This window comes from Cetorhinus maximus, unplaced genomic scaffold, assembly GCF_964194155.1.
Source record: "Cetorhinus maximus unplaced genomic scaffold, sCetMax3.hap1.1 HAP1_SCAFFOLD_603, whole genome shotgun sequence".
Taxonomy (NCBI): Eukaryota; Metazoa; Chordata; class Chondrichthyes; order Lamniformes; family Cetorhinidae; genus Cetorhinus; species Cetorhinus maximus.
In genome coordinates, this window is record NW_027596545.1 from 80677 (window position 1) to 97549 (window position 16873).

At 53.1% G+C, this 16873-nt stretch overlaps 1 protein-coding gene across 1 annotated transcript; it reads right to left on the bottom strand.

The window, feature by feature from the left end:
- Positions 1 to 6648: 6648 nt before the first annotated feature.
- LOC144674276 (GPI-linked NAD(P)(+)--arginine ADP-ribosyltransferase 1-like) lies at positions 6649 to 12861 on the bottom strand. The gene is made up of 2 exons (XM_078535703.1): positions 12798 to 12861; positions 6649 to 7418 (listed from the first exon to the last, which is right to left on the bottom strand). The coding sequence occupies exons 1-2, from the start codon at positions 12859 to 12861 to the stop codon at positions 6649 to 6651; spliced, it is 834 nt and encodes a 277-aa protein (XP_078391829.1).
- Between the last annotated feature and the right edge of the window lie 4012 nt (positions 12862 to 16873).

The following is a 16873-nucleotide window of genomic DNA, read 5'->3' on the forward strand; positions in this document are numbered from 1 at the left end:
GTGTAAATCAGCCAGGGTTCCTGCTCCTGATCACTGTCCAGTGATCCCTGGGTTAGAGAGAGAGGGGAAATCAGCCAGGGTTCCTGCTCCTGATCACTGTCCAGTGGTCAGTAGGTTAGAGAGAGAGAGTGTAAATCAGCCAGGGTTCCTGCTCCTGATCACTGTCCAGTGATCCCTGGGTTAGAGAGAGAGGGGAAATCAGCCAGGGTTCCTGCTCCTGATCACTGTCCAGTGGTCAGTAGGTTAGAGAGAGAGAGTGTAAATCAGCCAGGGTTACTGCTCCTGATCACTGTCCAGTGGTCAGTAGGTTAGAGAGAGAGAGTGTAAATCAGCCAGGGTTACTGCTCCCCATCACTGTAATGTGATCCCTGGGCTAGAGAGAGATAGAGAGAGAGGAGCTATCAGCCAGGACCCCTGCTCCTTATCACTGTCCAGTGAATCCCCGGGTTAGAGCAAGTGGGGAAATCAGCCAGGTTTCCTACTCCTGATCACTGTCCAATGAGCCCTGGGTTAGAGAGAGAGATGTGAAACCAGCCAGTGCTCCTGCTACTTATCACTGTTTAATGAACACTGGGTTGGATCGAAAGGGGAAATAAGCCAGGGTACCTGCTCCTGATCACTGTCCAGTGATCCCTAGTTGGAGGGAGTGGGGAAATCAGCCAGGGTTCCTGCTCCTGATCACTGTCCAGTGATCCCTAGGTTAGAGAGAGAGGGAAATCTATCCAGGGTTCCTGCTCCCGATCACTGTAATGTGATCCCTGGGCTAGAGAGAGATAGAGAGAGACAGAAGGGATATTCGACAGGACTCGTGGCCCTGATCACTGTCCTGTGGGCACCTGGGTTTAGAGAGAGAGGAGATATCAGCCAGGACCCCTGTTCCTTATCACTGTCCAGTGAATCCCCGGGTTAGATTGACTGGGGAAATCAGCCAGGGTTCCTGCTCCTTATCAATGTCCAGTGGTCTCTGGGTTAGATGGAGATTGGAAATCAGCCAGGGTTCCTGCTCCCGATCACTGTACAGTGATGTCTGACTCATAGAGAGTGAGAGAGAGTGAGAGAGGGTGAGAGAGGGTGAGAGAGGGTGAGAGAGGGTGAGAAAGGGTGAGAGAGGGTGAGAGAGAGTGAGAGAGGGTGAGAGAGGGTGAGAGAGGGTGAGGGAGGGTGAGAGAGAGTGAGAGAGAGTGAGAGAGGGTGAGAGAGGGTGAGAGAGAGTGAGAGAGAGTGAGAGAGAGTGAGAGAGGGAAACAGGCAGGGTTCCTGCTCCTGATCACTGTACAGTGGTCCCTGGGTTAGAGAGAGAGGGGGAATCAGCCAGGGTTCCTGCTCCTGATCACTGTCCAGTGATCCCTGGGTTAGAGAGAGAGAGGGAATCAGGCAGGGTTCCTGCTCCTGATCACTGTCCAGTGATCCCTGGGTTAGAGAGAGAGGGGGAATCAGCAAGGGTTCCTGCTCATGATCACTGTCCAGTGGTCCATGGGTTAGAGAGAGAGAGAGGAAATCAGCCAGGGTTCCTGCTCCTGATCACTGTCCAGTGATCCCTGGGTTAGAGAGAGAGGGGGAATCACCCAGGGTTCCTGCTCCTGATCACTGCCCGGTGATCCCGGGTTAGAGAGAGAGGGTAAATCAGCCAGGGTTCCTTCTCGTGATAACTTTCCAGTGATCCCTGAGTTAGAGAGAGAGAGGGGAAATTAGCCAGGGTTCCTGCTCCTGATCACTGTCCAGTGATCCCTGGGTTAGAGAGAGAGAGGGGAAATCAGCCAGGGTTCCTGCTCCTGATCACTGTCCAGTGATCCCTGGGTTAGATGGAGATGTGAAATCAACCAGGGTTCCTGCTCCCGATGACTGTCCAATGATCCCTGGGTTAGAGAGAGAGGGGAAATCAGCCAGGTTTTCTGCCCTTGATCACTGTCCAGTGATCCCGGGTTAGATACAGAGGGGAAATCAGCCAGGGTTCCTGTTCCTGATCACTGTCCAGTGGTAACTGTGTTAGATGGAGATGGGAAAGCAGCCAGGGTTCCTGCTCCTGATCAGTGACCAGTGATGTCTGGCACAGAGTGACAAAGACAGAGACAGAGACAGAGTCAGAGACAGAGACAGGAAATCATCCAGGGTTCCTGCTCTTGAACACTGTGTAATGGGTTAGAGAGAGACGGGAAATCAGCCAGGCTTCCTTTTCCTGATCAATGACCAGTGATCCCTGGGTTAGAAAGAGAGGGGAAATCATCTCGATCACTGTCCTCTAATGTCTGCGTCAGAGAGACAGAAAGAGACAGAAAGGGAAATCAGCCAGTGTTCCTGTTCTGATCACTGTCCAGTGATACCTGGGTTAAAGTTAGAGAAGAGAAATCAACCAGGGCCCCCGCTCCTTAAAACTGTCCAGTGATCCCTGGGTTAGAGAGTGAGAGAGAGGTGAAATCAGCCAGGGTTCCTGCTCCTGATCACTGTCCAGTGATCCCGGGTTAGAGAGAGAGAGGGGAAATCAGCCAGGGTTCCTGCTCCTGATCACTGTCCAGTGATCCCGGGTTAGAGAGAGGGTGGAAATCAGCCAGGGTTCCTGCTCCTGATCACTGTCCAGTGGTACCTGTGTTAGATGGAGATGGGTAAGCAGCCAGTGTTCCTGCTCCTGATCACTGTCCAGTGATGTCTGGCACAGAGTGACAGAGACAGAGACAGAGACAGAGACAGGAAATCATCCAGGGTTCCTGCTCTTGAACACTGTGTAATGGGTTAGAGAGAGACGGGAAATCAGCCAGGCTTCCTTTTCCTGATCAATGATCAGTGATCCCTGGGTTAGAAAGAGAGGGGAAATCAGCCAGGGTTCCTGCTCCTGATCACTGTCCAGTGATCCCTGGGTTAGAGAGAGAGGGGAAATCAGCCAGGGTTCCTGCTCTTGAACACTGTGTAATGGGTTAGAGAGAGACGGGAAATCAGCCAGGCTTCCTTTTCCTGATCAATGACCAGTAATCCCTGGGTTAGAGAGAGAGGGGAAATCAGCCCGGGTTCCTGCTCCTGATCACTGTCCAGTGATCCCAGGGCTAGAGACAGAGCGGAAATCATCCCGAGCACTGTCCTCTAATATCTGGGTCAGAGAGAGAGAAAGAGACAGAAAGGGAAATCAGCCAGTGTTCCTGTTCTGATCACTGTCCAGTGATACCTGGGTTAAAGTTAAGAGGAGAAATCAACCAGGGCCCCCGCTCCTTATCACTGTCCAGTGATCCCTGGGTTAGAGAGAGAGAGAGAGGTGAAATCAGCCAGGGTTCCTGCTCCTTATCACTGTCCAGTGATCCCTGGATTAGAGAGAGAGAGAGAGGTGAAATCAGCCATGGTTCCTGCTCCTTATCACTGTCCAGTGATCCCTGGGTTAGAGAGAGAGAGAGAGGTGAAATCAGCCAGGGTTCCTGCTCCTGATCACTGTCCAGTGATCACTGGGTTAGAGTGAGACAGGAAATCAGCCAGGTTTCCTGCTCCTGATCACTGTCCAGTGATCCCTGGGTTAGAGAGAGAGAGAGAGGGGAAATCAGCCAGGGTTCCTGCTCCTTATCACTGTCCAGTGATCCCTGGGTTAGAGAGAGAGAGAGAGGGGAAATCAGCCAGGGTTCCTGCTCCTGATCACTGTCCAGTGATCCCTGGGTTAGAGAGAGAGAGAGAGGGGAAATCAGCCAGGGTTCCTGCTCCTGATCACTGTCCAGTTGTTCCTGTGTAAGATGGAGATGGGAAATCAGCCAGGATTCCTTTGCCTGATCACTGTCCAGTGATCCTGGGGTTTGAGACAGAGGGGAAATCAGCCAGGGTTCCTTTGCCTGATCACTGACCAGTGGTACCGGTGTTAGATGGAAATGGGAAAATCAGCCAGGGTTCCTGCTCCCGATCATTGTCAAGTGATCCCTGAGTTAGAGAGAGAGAGGGGAAATCAGCCAGGGTTCCTGCTCCTGATCACTGTCAAGTGATCCCTGAGTTAGAGAGAGAGAGGGGAAATCAGCCAGGGTTCCTGCTCCTGATCACTGTCCAGTGATCCCTGGGTTAGAGAGAGAGAGAGGAAATCAGCCAGGGTTCCTGCTCCTGATCACTGTCCAGTGATCCCTGGGTTAGAGAGAGAGAGGGGAAATCAGCCAGGGTTCCTGCTCCCAATCATTGTCCAGTGATCCCTGGGTTAGAGAGAGAGAGAGGAAATCAGCCAGGGTTCCTGCTCCTGATCACTGTCCAGTGATCCCTGGGTTAGAGAGAGAGAGGGGAAATCAGCCAGGGTTCCTGCTCCTGATCACTGTCCAGTGATCCCGGGTTTAGAGTCAGAGGGTAAATCAACCAGGGTTCCTGCTCCTGATCACTGTCCAGTGATCCCTGGGTTAGAGAGAGAGAGAGGAAATCAGCAGGGTTCCTGCTCCTGATCACTGTCCAGTGATCCCTGGGTTAGAGAGAGAGAGGGGGGAAATCACCCAGTGTTCCTGCTTCTGATCCACTGTGTAGTGATCCCTGGATTTGAGTGAGATGGGAAATCAGCCTGGATTCCTTTTCCTGATCACTGTCCTGTCATCCTGGGGTTAGAGACAGAGGGGAAATCAGCCAGGGTTCCTGCTCCTGATCACTGTCCTTTGATCTCCCATTCCTGAATTTCCTCATCCCTGGAACCATTCTCTGAATCTTTTCTGCCCTCTCCCTGAAGCCTTTTTCATCCTCCCTGAAGTGTGATGCCTGGAACTGGACACAATTCTCTTGCTGAGGCTGAGCCAGTGTTTTAAACACGTTTAACATAACCTCCCTGCCCTTGTAATCTATACCCCTATTAATAAAGCCCAGGATACTGTCTGCTTTATTACCCGCTCACTCACCCTGACCCCCTTTAGAATTGTACCCTTTATTTGATATTGTCTCTCCAAATTCTTCCTCCCAAAATGAACCACTTCACTCTCTACGTTAACCTGCAATTGCCATCTGCCTGCCCACTTCACCAGTTCAACGTATAGAGTGTGCACAGCAAGATTCCAATAAGTTACAATGATCAGAGATATTTGGATAGTTGCTCGTTAGTTTTTATTGAAATATTGCTTGTGAAAAGGATAGAGCACAAATTATTTTAATTTGAGGTCAACATTGTTAATTCAACATTTAAAACACTGTCAATCTATCAAACATGACCTTAATATACAGTTTGCACAGATAGCAAGAGGAGGAGGCCATTCAGCCCCTCAGACCTGATCGTTTGCCATGCGGGGAACATGGTTAGGGATTATGAGGGCAGAGTTTAGATCATTAGGCGCGTGAGGGTTGATGGTGTGCGAGGTTGGGGAGGGGTTGAGGGTGTGTGAGGGGAGGGAGGGGGGTTGAGGGTTGCGGAGGTGGGGAGGGATTGAGGGTGTGTGAGTGGAAGGATGGGGGTTGAGTGTTGGGGATGAAGGGTGGGGTTGAGGGGATGGATGGGGGTTGATGGTTGGGGATGTGGGGAGGGGTTGAGGGTGTGTGAGGGGAGGGATGGGGGTTGAGGGATGCGGAGGTAGGGAGGGGTTGAGGGGAGGGATGGGGGTTGAGGGTTGGGGAGGTGGGGAGGGGTTGAGGGTGTGTGAGGGGAGGGATGGGGGTTGAGGGTTGGGGAGGTGGGGAGGGATTGAGGGGAGGGATGGGGGTTGAGGTTTGGGGAGGTGGGGAGGGGTTGAGGGTGTGTGAGGGGAGGGATGGGGGTTGAGGGTTGGGGAGGTGGTGAGTAGTTGAGGGTGTGTGAGGGGAGGAATGGGGGTTGAGGGTTGGGAAGGTCGGGAGGGGTTGAGGGTGTGTGAGGGGAGGGATGGGAGTTGAGGGTTGGGGAGGTGGGGAGGGGTTGAGGGTGTGTGAGGGGAGGGATGGGGGTTGAGGGTTGCGGAGGTGGGGAGGGGTTGAGGGTGTGTGAGGGGAGGGATGGGGATTGAGGGTTGGGGAGGTGGGGAGGTGTTGAGGGTGTTTGAGGGGAGGATGGGGGTTGAGGGTTGTGGAGGTGGGGAGGGGTTGAGGGTGTGTGAGGGGAGGGATCGGGGTTGAGGGTTGTGGAGGGGTTGAGGGGAGGGATGGGGGTTGAGGGTTGGGGAGGTGGGGAGGGGTTGAGGTTGTGTGAGGGGAGGGATGGTGGTTGAGGGTTGGGGAGGTGGGGAGTGGTTGAGCGTGTGGGAGGGGAGGGATGGGGGTTGAGCGTTGGGGAGGTGGGGAGGGGTTGAGGGTATGTGAGTGGAGGGATGGGGATTGAAGGTAAGGGGAGGTGGGGAGGGGTTGAGGGGAGGGATGGGGGTTGATGGTGTGCGAGGTTGGGGAGGGTTTGAGGGTGTGTGAGAGGAGAGATGGGGGTTGAGGGTTGGGGAGGTGAGGAGGGGTTGAGGGTGTGTGAGTGGAGGGATGGGGGTTGAGGGTTGGGGAGGTGGGGAGGGTTTGAGGTTGTGTGAGGGGAGTGATGGGGGTTGAGGGTTGGGGAGGTGGGGAGGGGTTGAGGGTGTGTGAGGGGAGGGATGGGGGTTAAGGTTTGGGGAGTTGGGGAGGGTTTGAGGGTGTTTGAGGAGTATTGGATGGGGGTTGAGGGTCGGGGAGATGTTGGGAAATTGGAATCTATTCCTGGGAGAAGCCCTTGTAGAGAAATGCACCTAACCCCCCCAGAGTGACCAAGATCCCCAAGGCGATCAGAAACCCGGCCCACTAGGGTAGGGTCTCCCGGTAAACTCTCAGACAGTCACTACCGTCCCTCTCCAGCCCCACCTCAACTCCCTCGTAGCCTCCCGAGCGGAGGGTGAAGTTGCAGTTTCCCCCTGAGCCCTCGGCCTTTACAATCTCAAACTTCTCGTAGGGTGGGATTAAGATCTCATCTTCCCTCTTAAAGAACGAGTAATTGCGGATATTAACACCGTAAGCCGTGTTTAGCACAAAGAAAGTCCTGTTTCCAAATCCCTCGGCCACTCTTCTCTTGAGGGAGGTGGAGGCGAATCTCCCAAACCTCATCTCCTGGCCCCATCTCCCAGACTTGGGAATGTTCAACCCGCGATAAGCGTGTAACTGTTTGGAATGATCTCTCAATACCTGGAGAGCGATGGTTAGGAGATAGTGGAAACCCTTCAGTTTAAATTTGGAGTTGTATATGTTGATATTTCCATATTCATGAACCTCATCGTTAAATGCCTTGTACAATGGTCCATTATGGGTGTACATAGTGACCACGATCATGTGCTCCTTAAGGAGACCGTGGGGAATGGTGCGCCCATTCCAAAACTTTCTTGCCAAATCCCAAACATTCATGAATGTCTTGTTTCTCTTCAGTTCTTCATTCAAACACTCGATCGCCAAGTTGTCCCAATCTTCACTCCGTGTGAACCAATACGCGGCCGAGTTCTCTTCCATATCCAGCCCATTGCCACCCGTGTGGATCCCACAGCTTTCCCCATCGCTGACCAGGGAGGTGACCAGTCCCTGTGCTGTGAATCAGAGAGAGAGAGAGAGACAAGTCCCAGTGATACAGTCTCTTCCACAACAACACAATGAGCCAACGCCTCACAGCAGTGACAGTTTGTATCAGAAACCCACCATGACACGGAAAGACAGAAGGGGATTTCAGGGAGAGATCGCTCAAAGAGAGAGAGAGAGAGAGATTGGAAAGGCAGTCGGACAGGAGGGAAACAGGTGGAGAGGTTTAGGGAGGGAATTCCAGAGCTCAGGGGACCCCAGGCAGCTGAAGGCACGGCCGCCGATGGTGGAGCGATGGGAATGGGGGGATGGTCAAGTGGCCGGAATTGGAGGAACGCAGAGATCTCAGAGGGTCGTAGGAGTGTTACAGAGATAGGGAGGGTTGTAGGGGCTGGAGGAGGTTACAGAGATAGGGAGGGTCGTAGGGGCTGGAGGAGGTTACAGAGATAGGGAGGGTTGTAGGGGCTGGAGGAGGTTACAGAGATAGGGAGAATTGTACAGTCTGGTGGAGGTGTCAGATATAGCAAGGGTTGTAGCGTCTGAAGGAAGGTTACAGAGATAGTGCATTGAAGTGCAGTGTTCTCTGAATCCTGGCCCTTCTACAAGGAAGCACTCCCTCAGTACTGACCCTCCGACAGTGCGGCACTCCCTCAGTATTGACCCACTGACAGAGCTGCATTCCCTCAGTACTGACCCTCTGACAGTGCAGCACTCCCTCAGTACTGACCCACTGACAGTGCAGCACTCCCCCAGTACTGACCCTCCGATAGTGCTGCACTCCCTCAGTACTGTCCCTCCGACAGTGTTGCACTCCCTCAGCACTGACCCTCCGACAGTGCGGCACTCCCTCAGTACTGACCCTCCGACAGTGCTGCACTCCCTCAGTACAGGCAGCATAATCCTGCTGATGATGGAAATGTGAAATAAAGACGGAAGATGCTGGAATAACTCAGCAGATGTGGCAGCGTGTGTGGAGAGTGGAGCCAGGTTAACGTTTCGAGTCCGTATGAACCCCCATCAGAAAATGCCTGGGGATGTCTGTCTGGACTTGTCACTGTGCAGGTCCCAAACCCACCAGTTTCAGAGTCACGTTTACGAGAGAGAGAGAGGGACAGTAAAACCCAGTGAGATAGACACCAAAATGTTGTAAAGATAACCACCTCAAAGTTAAGGGACGGATTCTTTTGAGGTTTGCAGTCAGTGTGTAAATACTCACAGCCTATCAGGAGGTAAACGTAAATGAACCACCTCATCTTGGATAATCTCCACATTTGATGCAATAAACTTTCACATTCCTGGAAATGGACCTCACTCTGATTTTCGCATTTCCGATCTTGGACGTCACCAGTACCTGGCTCTGAGCTGCACCTACATTTTGTGATAGTTTGTTTAACCCACACACTGAGAAACGTGCAAAATCCTTCGGTGCACTGTACTTCCTGGAACCCCGATTCGTGTGTAAACAAGAGGGGCTGGAGGAGGTTTCAGAGATAGGGAGTGTTGTAGGGGCTGGAGGAGGTAACAGAGATAGTGCATTGCAGTGCAGTGTCCACTGATTCCTGGCCCTTCTACAAGGAAGCAGTCCCTCAGTACTGACTTTCCGACAGTGCGGCACTCCCTCAGTACTGAACCTCCGACAGTGCAGTGCTGCCTCAGTACTGACCGTCCGACAGTGCAGCACTCCCTCAGTGCTGACCCTCTGACAGTGGAGCGCTCCCTCAGTACTGACCCTCCGACAGTGCGGAACTCCCTCAGTACTGACCCACTGTCAGTGCAGCACTCCCTCAGTACTGACCCTCCGACAGTGCAGCACTCCCTCAGTACTGACACACTGACATTGCAGCACTCCCTCAGTACTGACCCACTGACAGTGCAGCACTCCCTCAGTACTGACCCTCCGACAGTGCAGCACTCCCTCAGTACTGACCCTCCGCCAGTGCAGCACTCCCTCAGTACTGACCCACTGACAGTGCAGAAGTCCCTCAGTACTGACCCACTGACAGTGCAGCACTCCCTCAGTACTGACCCTCCGACAGTGCGGCGCTCCCTCAGTACTGACCCACCGAAAGTGCTGCTCTTCCTCAATACTGTCAATCCGACAGTGCAGCACTCCCTCAGTACTGCCCCTCCGACAGTGCAGCACTCCTTCAGTACTGTCCCCCCGACAGTGCTGCACTCCCTCAGTACTGGCCCTCCGACAGTGCGGCACTCCCTCAGTACTGACCCTCCGACAGTGCGGCACTCCCTCAGTACTGACCCTCCGACAGTGCTGCACTCCCTCAGTACTGACCCTCCGACAGTGCTGCACTCCCTCAGTACTGACCCTCCGACAGTGCGGCACTCCCTCAGTACTGTCCCTCCGACAGTGCTGCACTCCCTCAGTACAGGCAGCATAATCCAGCTGATGATGGAAATGTGAAATAAAGACGGAAGATGCTGGAATAACTCAGCAGATGTGGCAGCGTGTGTGGAGAGTGGAGCCAGGTTAACGTTTCGAGTCCGTATGAACCCCCATCAGAAAATGCCTGGGGATGTCAGTCTGGACTTGTCACTGTGCAGGTCCCAAATCCACCAGTTTCAGAGTCACGTTTACGAGAGAGAGAGAGGGACAGTAAAACCCAGTGAGATAGAGACCAAAATGTTGTAAAGATAACCACCTCAAAGTTAAGGGACGGATTCTTTTGAGGTTTGCAGTCAGTGTGTAAATACTCACAGCCTATCAGGAGGTAAACGTAAATGAACCACCTCATCTTGGATAATCTCCACATTTGATGCAATAAACTTTCACATTCCTGGAAATGGACCTCACTCTGATTTTCTCATTTCCGATCTTGTACGTCACCAGTACCTGGCTCTGAGCTGCACCTACATTTTGTGATAGTTTGTTTAACCCACACACTGAGAAACGTGCACAATCCTTCGGTGCACTGTACTTCCTGGAACCCCGATTCGTGTGTAAACAAGAGGGGCTGGAGGAGGTTACAGAGATAGGGAGTGTTGTAGGGGCTGGAGGAGGTTACAGAGATATGGAGGGCTGTAGAGTCTGAAGGAAGGTTACAGAGATAGTGCATTGCAGTGCAGTGTCCACTGATTCCTGGCCCTTCTACAAGGAAGCACTCCCTCAGTAGTGACCCTCCGAAAGTGCGGCACTCCCTCAGTACTGACCCACTGACAGAGCTGCATTCCCTCAGTACTGACCCTCTGACAGTGCGGCACTCCCTCAGTACTGACCTACTGACTCTCCGACAGTGCTGCACTCCCTCAGTACTTTCCGTCCGACAGTGCGGCACTCCCTCAATACTGAACCTCCGACAGTGCGGTGCTGCCTCAGTACTGACCCTCCGACAGTGCAGCACTCCCTCAGTACTGACCCTCCGACAGTGCAGCACTCCCTCAGTGCTGACCCTCTGACAGTGGAGCGCTCCCTCAGTACTGACCCTCTGACAGTGCGGCACTCCCTCAGTACTGACCCAATGTCAGTGCAGCACTCCCTCAGTACTGACCCTCCGCCAGTGCAGCACTCCCTCAGTACTGACCCACTGACAGTGCAGCACTCCCTCAGTACTGACCCACTGACAGTGCAGCACTCCCTCAGTACTGACCCTCCGACAGTGCGGCGCTCCCTCAGTACTGACCCTCCGACAGTGCGGCGCTCCCTCAGTACTGACCCACCGAAAGTGCTGCTCTTCCTAAATACTGTCAATCCGACAGTGCAGCACTCCCTCAGTACTGTCCCTCCGACAGTGCAGCACTCCTTCAGTACTTTCCCCCGACAGTGCTGCACTCCCTCAGTACTGGCCCTCCGACAGTGCGGCACTCCCTCAGTACTGACCCTCCGACAGTGCGGCACTCCCTCAGTACTGACCCTCCGACAGTGCTGCACTCCCTCAGTACTGACCCTCCGACAGTGCTGCACTCCCTCAGTACTGACCCTCCGACAGTGCGGCACTCCCTCAGTACTGTCCCTCCGACAGTGCTGCACTCCCTCAGTACAGGCAGCATAATCCAGCTGATGATGGAAATGTGAAATAAAGACGGAAGATGCTGGAATAACTCAGCAGATGTGGCAGCGTGTGTGGAGAGTGGAGCCAGGTTAACGTTTCGAGTCCGTATGAACCCCCATCAGAAAATGCCTGGGGATGTCTGTCTGGACTTGTCACTGTGCAGGTCCCAAACCCACCAGTTTCAGAGTCACGTTTACGAGAGAGAGAGAGGGACAGTAAAACCCAGTGAGATAGAGACCAAAATGTTGTAAAGATAACCACCTCAAAGTTAAGGGACGGATTCTTTTGAGGTTTGCAGTCAGTGTGTAAATACTCACAGCCTATCAGGAGGTAAACGTAAATGAACCACCTCATCTTGCATAATCTCCACATTTGATGCAATAAACTTTCACAGTCCTGGAAATGGACCTCACTCTGATTTTCTCATTTCCGATCTTGTACGTGACCAGTACCTGGCTCTGAGCTGCACCTACATTTTGTGATAGTTTGTTTAACCCACACACTGAGAAACGTGCACAATCCTTTGGTGCACTGTACTTCCTGGAACCCCGATTCGTGTGTAAACAAGAGGGGCTGAAGGAGGTTACAGAGATAGGGACGGTTGTAGGGTCTGGAGGAAGGTTACAGAGATAGTGCATTGCAGTGCAGTGTCCAATGATTCCTGGCCCTTCTACAAGGAAGCACTCCCTCAGTACTGACCCTCCGAAAGTGCGGCACTCCCTCAGTACTGACCCACTGACAGAGCTGCATTCCCTCAGTACTGACCCTCTGACAGTGCGGCACTCCCTCAGTACTGACCCACTGACAGTGCAGCACTCCCCCAGTACTGACCCTCCGACAGTGCGGCGCTCCCTCAGTACTGTCCCTCCGACAGTGCTGCACTCCCTCAGCACTGACTCTCCGACTGTGCTGCACTCCCTCAGTACTTTCCGTCCGACAGTGCGGCACTCCCTCAATACTGTCCCTCCGACAGTGCAGCACTCTCTCAGTACTGTCCCTCCGACAGTGCTGCACTCCCTCAGCACTGACTCTCCGACAGTGCTGCACTCCCTCAGTACAGGCAGCATAATCCTGCTGATGATGGAAATGTGAAATAAAGACGGAAGATGCTGGAATAACTCAGCAGATGTGGCAGCGTGTGTGGAGAGTGGAGCCAGGTTAACGTTTCGAGTCCGTATGAACCCCCATCAGAAAATGCCTGGGGATGTCTGTCTGGACTTGTCACTGTGCAGGTCCCAAACCCACCAGTTTCAGAGTCACGTTTACGAGAGAGAGAGAGGGAAAGTAAAACCCAGTGAGATAGACACCAAAATGTTGTAAAGATAACCACCTCAAAGTTAAGGGACGGAATCTTTTGAGGTTTGCAGTCAGTGTGTAAATACTCACAGCCTATCAGGAGGTAAACGTAAATGAACCACCTCATCTTGGATAATCTCCACATTTGATGCATTAAACTTTCACATTCCTGGAAATGGACCTCACTCTGATTTTCTCATTTCTGATCTTGTACGTGACCAGTACCTGGCTCTGAGCTGCACCTACATTTTGTGATAGTTTGTTTAACCCACACAATGAGAAACGTGCACCACCCTTCGGTGCACTGTACTTCCTGGAACCCCGATTCGTGTGTAAACAAGAGGTGCTGGAGGAGGTTACAGAGATAGGGAGGGTTGTATGGGCTGGAGGAGGTTACAGAGATAGGAAGGGTTGTAGGGGCTGGAGGAGGTTACAGAGATAGGGAGGGTTGTAGGGGCTGGAGGAGGTTACAGAGATAGGGAGGGTTGTAGGGGCTGGAGGAGGTTACAGAGATAGGGAGGGTTGTAGGGGCTGGAGGAGGTTACAGAGATAGGGAGGGTTGTAGGGGCTGGAGGAGGTTACAGAGATAGGGAGGGTTGTAGGGGCTGGAGAAGGTTACAGAGACAGGGAGGGTTTGTAGGGGCTGGAGGAGGTTTACAGAGACAGGGAGGGTTTGTAGGGGCTGGAGGAGTTTTCCGAGATAGGGAGGGTTGTAGGGGCTGGAGGAGGTTACAGAGACAGGGATGGTTGTTGGGGTTGGAGAATGTTACAGAGACAGGGAGGGTTTATAGGGGCTGGAGGAGGGTTAATGAGACAGAGAGACTTTGTAGGGGCTGGAGGAGGTTACCGAGATAGGGAGGGTTGTAGGGGCTGGAGGGGGTTACAGAGATAGGGAGGGTTGTAGGGGCTGGAGGAGGTTACAGAGATAGGGAGGGTTGTAGGATCTGGAGGAGGTTACAGAGATAGGGAGGGTTGTAGGATCTGGAGGATGTTGCTGAGATAGGGAGGGTTGTAGGATCTGGAGGAGGTTATAGAGATAGGGAGAGTTGTAGGGACAGGAGGAGGCTTCAGAGATAGGGGGTGTTGTAGGGGCTGGAGGAGACTTCAGAGATTGCGGGGGTTGTAGCGGCTGGAAGAGGTTTTAGAGATAGTGGGTGTTGTAGGGGCTGGAGTTAGTTGTAGAGATAGGGAGGGTTGTTGGTCCTGGATGTGACAGAGAGACTGCCCTGGTGAGCGATTGGGATGGCTGGTGGTGGGGGGAATGAGAGAGCGAGATATAAACAGAGAATCAGTTTCATGGAGCAGATGAGATAGGGGAGAGACACAGGTGAAGTGGAGACCTGGTCATGGCCCAGCACTTGTGGTTTCAGCACAGTTTGTGGAGACAGGAACTGAGCATGTCTCTCACTGAGTGGTTTAACCAGGAGGTCAGACGAGGAGAAAGGTCAAAGTTGAACGAAGCATTGCTCACAGACATGGCTGGAAGTGATCCGAGCGGGGATTGTATCCTGGACTCTATATGGTCCAGGAGGGGTCAGTTAGCTCAAGGTGTTAGGATCTAGAGATAGTTTAATGTATATTTTTCTCTATTTGTGGGATAAAAGATGAAACCAGTGGCCCAGTTTCATTTTTCAGTGGAGATTGCATCTCTAAGCTCTGTTTGTATACCTGCATTACTAATGAGGTTTTACGACACTTGAAGGGAAGGTCTCACAAGCACAAGGTAGAAAAAAAAACTGTGCTGTTACCTAGCAACAGGAGTCCAGTTAGAAAGAGAGAAAAGTCAGAAAAAAACCCACCCGCCATCAATTAAAAGGTCACTTAAGCCGTTAAAATCCGATTCCGCGTTGCCTGAGTGCGATTTTGCCCTTGTCGCATGGGCAAAACGGGCAGGTGGGCAGCCGACAATTTCAAAACCCTCCTCCACGGGTGGGATAAAAAGGGTCAGCAGCATTGCCAGCGCGAGTCGGGAGGGGTTCAGTAGATCGTTTGCTGTTGGTGTGTTTTTGGTACTTGGTAGCTTCATCTCCATTCGGGGTTTCATTCTGAGCATTTCCAGGCTTCATTTCAGGCCTCATTGGTGTCTCCAAGGACCCCGGAGGATTCAGACCGTGTGGGAACCTTCCAGGTACCAGGCAGCCTTCCATCACCCTGGGAATGGGGATTGTGGTCTCCGCTGGGCGCACACCCCCTGAGGAGGGAGAGAGGGGCAGAAGGGAGAGGAGGCCGGGTATCCCAATGCAGCTTCAAGGGGAGGGTACCTGTGGGGAGGAGAGGCGCTGGCACAAGGAGAGCAGGGCCAGCTGGTAGTCTAAGGCGGAAGGGTCCGCAGAGAGCACTGCTATCCTGCTGCCAGAGTTTCCAGGCGGCGATGCAGCTACCTCAATATGTCCGAGGTGCAGTGCCGAAGGAGGCTTCGTCTCTCCAGGGAGACAGTGACCTCCATTTGGACAGACGAGTGGGACTGGGATCAGCTCTGACTGTGTGGGTGGACACCCAATGCCAGTGGCTCTGAAGGTCACAGAGGAGCCCGCAGAGATGTCAGACAGCTTGTGCGCCAACGCGAGGTCGTTCTGCACCTCCCGGCTCACCATTGATGGACGGGCACCTCACTGGGATACTGGGTGCCTCATCCATCTCCCACACGGGCACTGACCACCTGACGTCAGTGACTGTGTTGAGGGCTTGCAGGTCCGAGCGCAACCCCAGGAACCCCTGATTCTGTCGCTGGAGCTGCCTCTCCATGAGAGTGGCCGCTCTCTCAATGGAGGAGTCAGGGTGCTCGGCCGTGAGGGTTAACGCAGTGATCATGCTTCACATGGACTCCTCCACAGCAGAGAGCCTGGCACTCAGACCCACACGGATCTCCACCAGATCCTCCCGGACATCCCACTGCACATCCAGCATCTGACGCCTAACGGACAACCCCAGAGGCTCATCATCTGGTTTCGACCCAGCATGGTCATGGTCTCCAGCAGCCCTCCGACTGCCGGCGCCCTGCGCACACTCTCTGCCTCCGCCTGCGCCCTCAAGCGAGGTCCCTCATGACGAGGTCTTGGAGAGTGGAGGTAGTGAAACCCTTGGATGCTGGGTTGGTGGAGGGAGTGAATGTTTGTGGATGTGGTGCCAATCAAGCGGGGCTGCTTTGTCCTGGACGGTGTCGAGCTTCTTGAGTGTTGTGGGAGCTGCACTCATCCAGGCAAGTGGGGAGTATCCCATCACACTCCTGACTTGTTGCCTTGTAGATGGTGGACAGGCTTTGGGGAGACAGGAGGTGAGTTACTGACCACAGGATTCCCAACCGCTGAACTGCGTTTGTAGCCACAGTATTTACATGGCTAGTCCAGTTCAGTGAGGAGGAGTTGAGGAGGTGAGGAGGAGTTGAGGAGGTGAGGAGGAGTTGAGGAGCTGAGGAGGAGTTGAGTGCATTTCATGAAATGACCTGTTTATAGAGCGAGTGGTTAGCACGATCACCCCTTAACACATGAGCATAGGCTACCCATAGGCTGTATCCATTCGACTGTGGTTATCCTGTAGGAAGGTGATGATATTCCACGTCTTTGGGAACATGGTGTCTGTGACCACCTCGATGCAATGGTGTACATCAGGCTGTGTTATCTCAGGTGGGCTCTCCACAAACTCCCTGGAATGAGCCAGAGTCTTCCTCTGCACTGAGTCTCACTCAGTGAGGTCGGTAAATGCCTGACCTGTCTCTCGGGGCAGGAGAAGATCATCGGACCCTCTGCTGAAAATCTGGGGGTTCAGAGCCATGGCCGATTGGAAGAGACATCAGGCTGGAGGGGTTGAATGGCCTCCTCCTGTTCCTCTCTCCACATGATCTGAAGTTACCCCAATGCATCGATCTCTCCCTTGGTCTCTGTCGCGGACGTGCGGAGGGTTGCTAACAGAACTGTACCTGTGAGATACTCATAGACATGGGGCACTCCATAACAGTCCAAACGACATTCTCCGTACAGGGCGGAGTGCTGAGAGATCCTTCATCTCGGAAAAATGGAGCCAGTTTCCAGGGAATAACCTTATCCAGTTTCAAAGACAGAATCTGTGCTTCACCTGAAGGTGAATAGAAATGGAGGCAAAAAATGATAGTGTCCAAAACACACGTAATGGTGAGAAGGTGGGATTGAGGGATATGGAGAGAAGGAGGG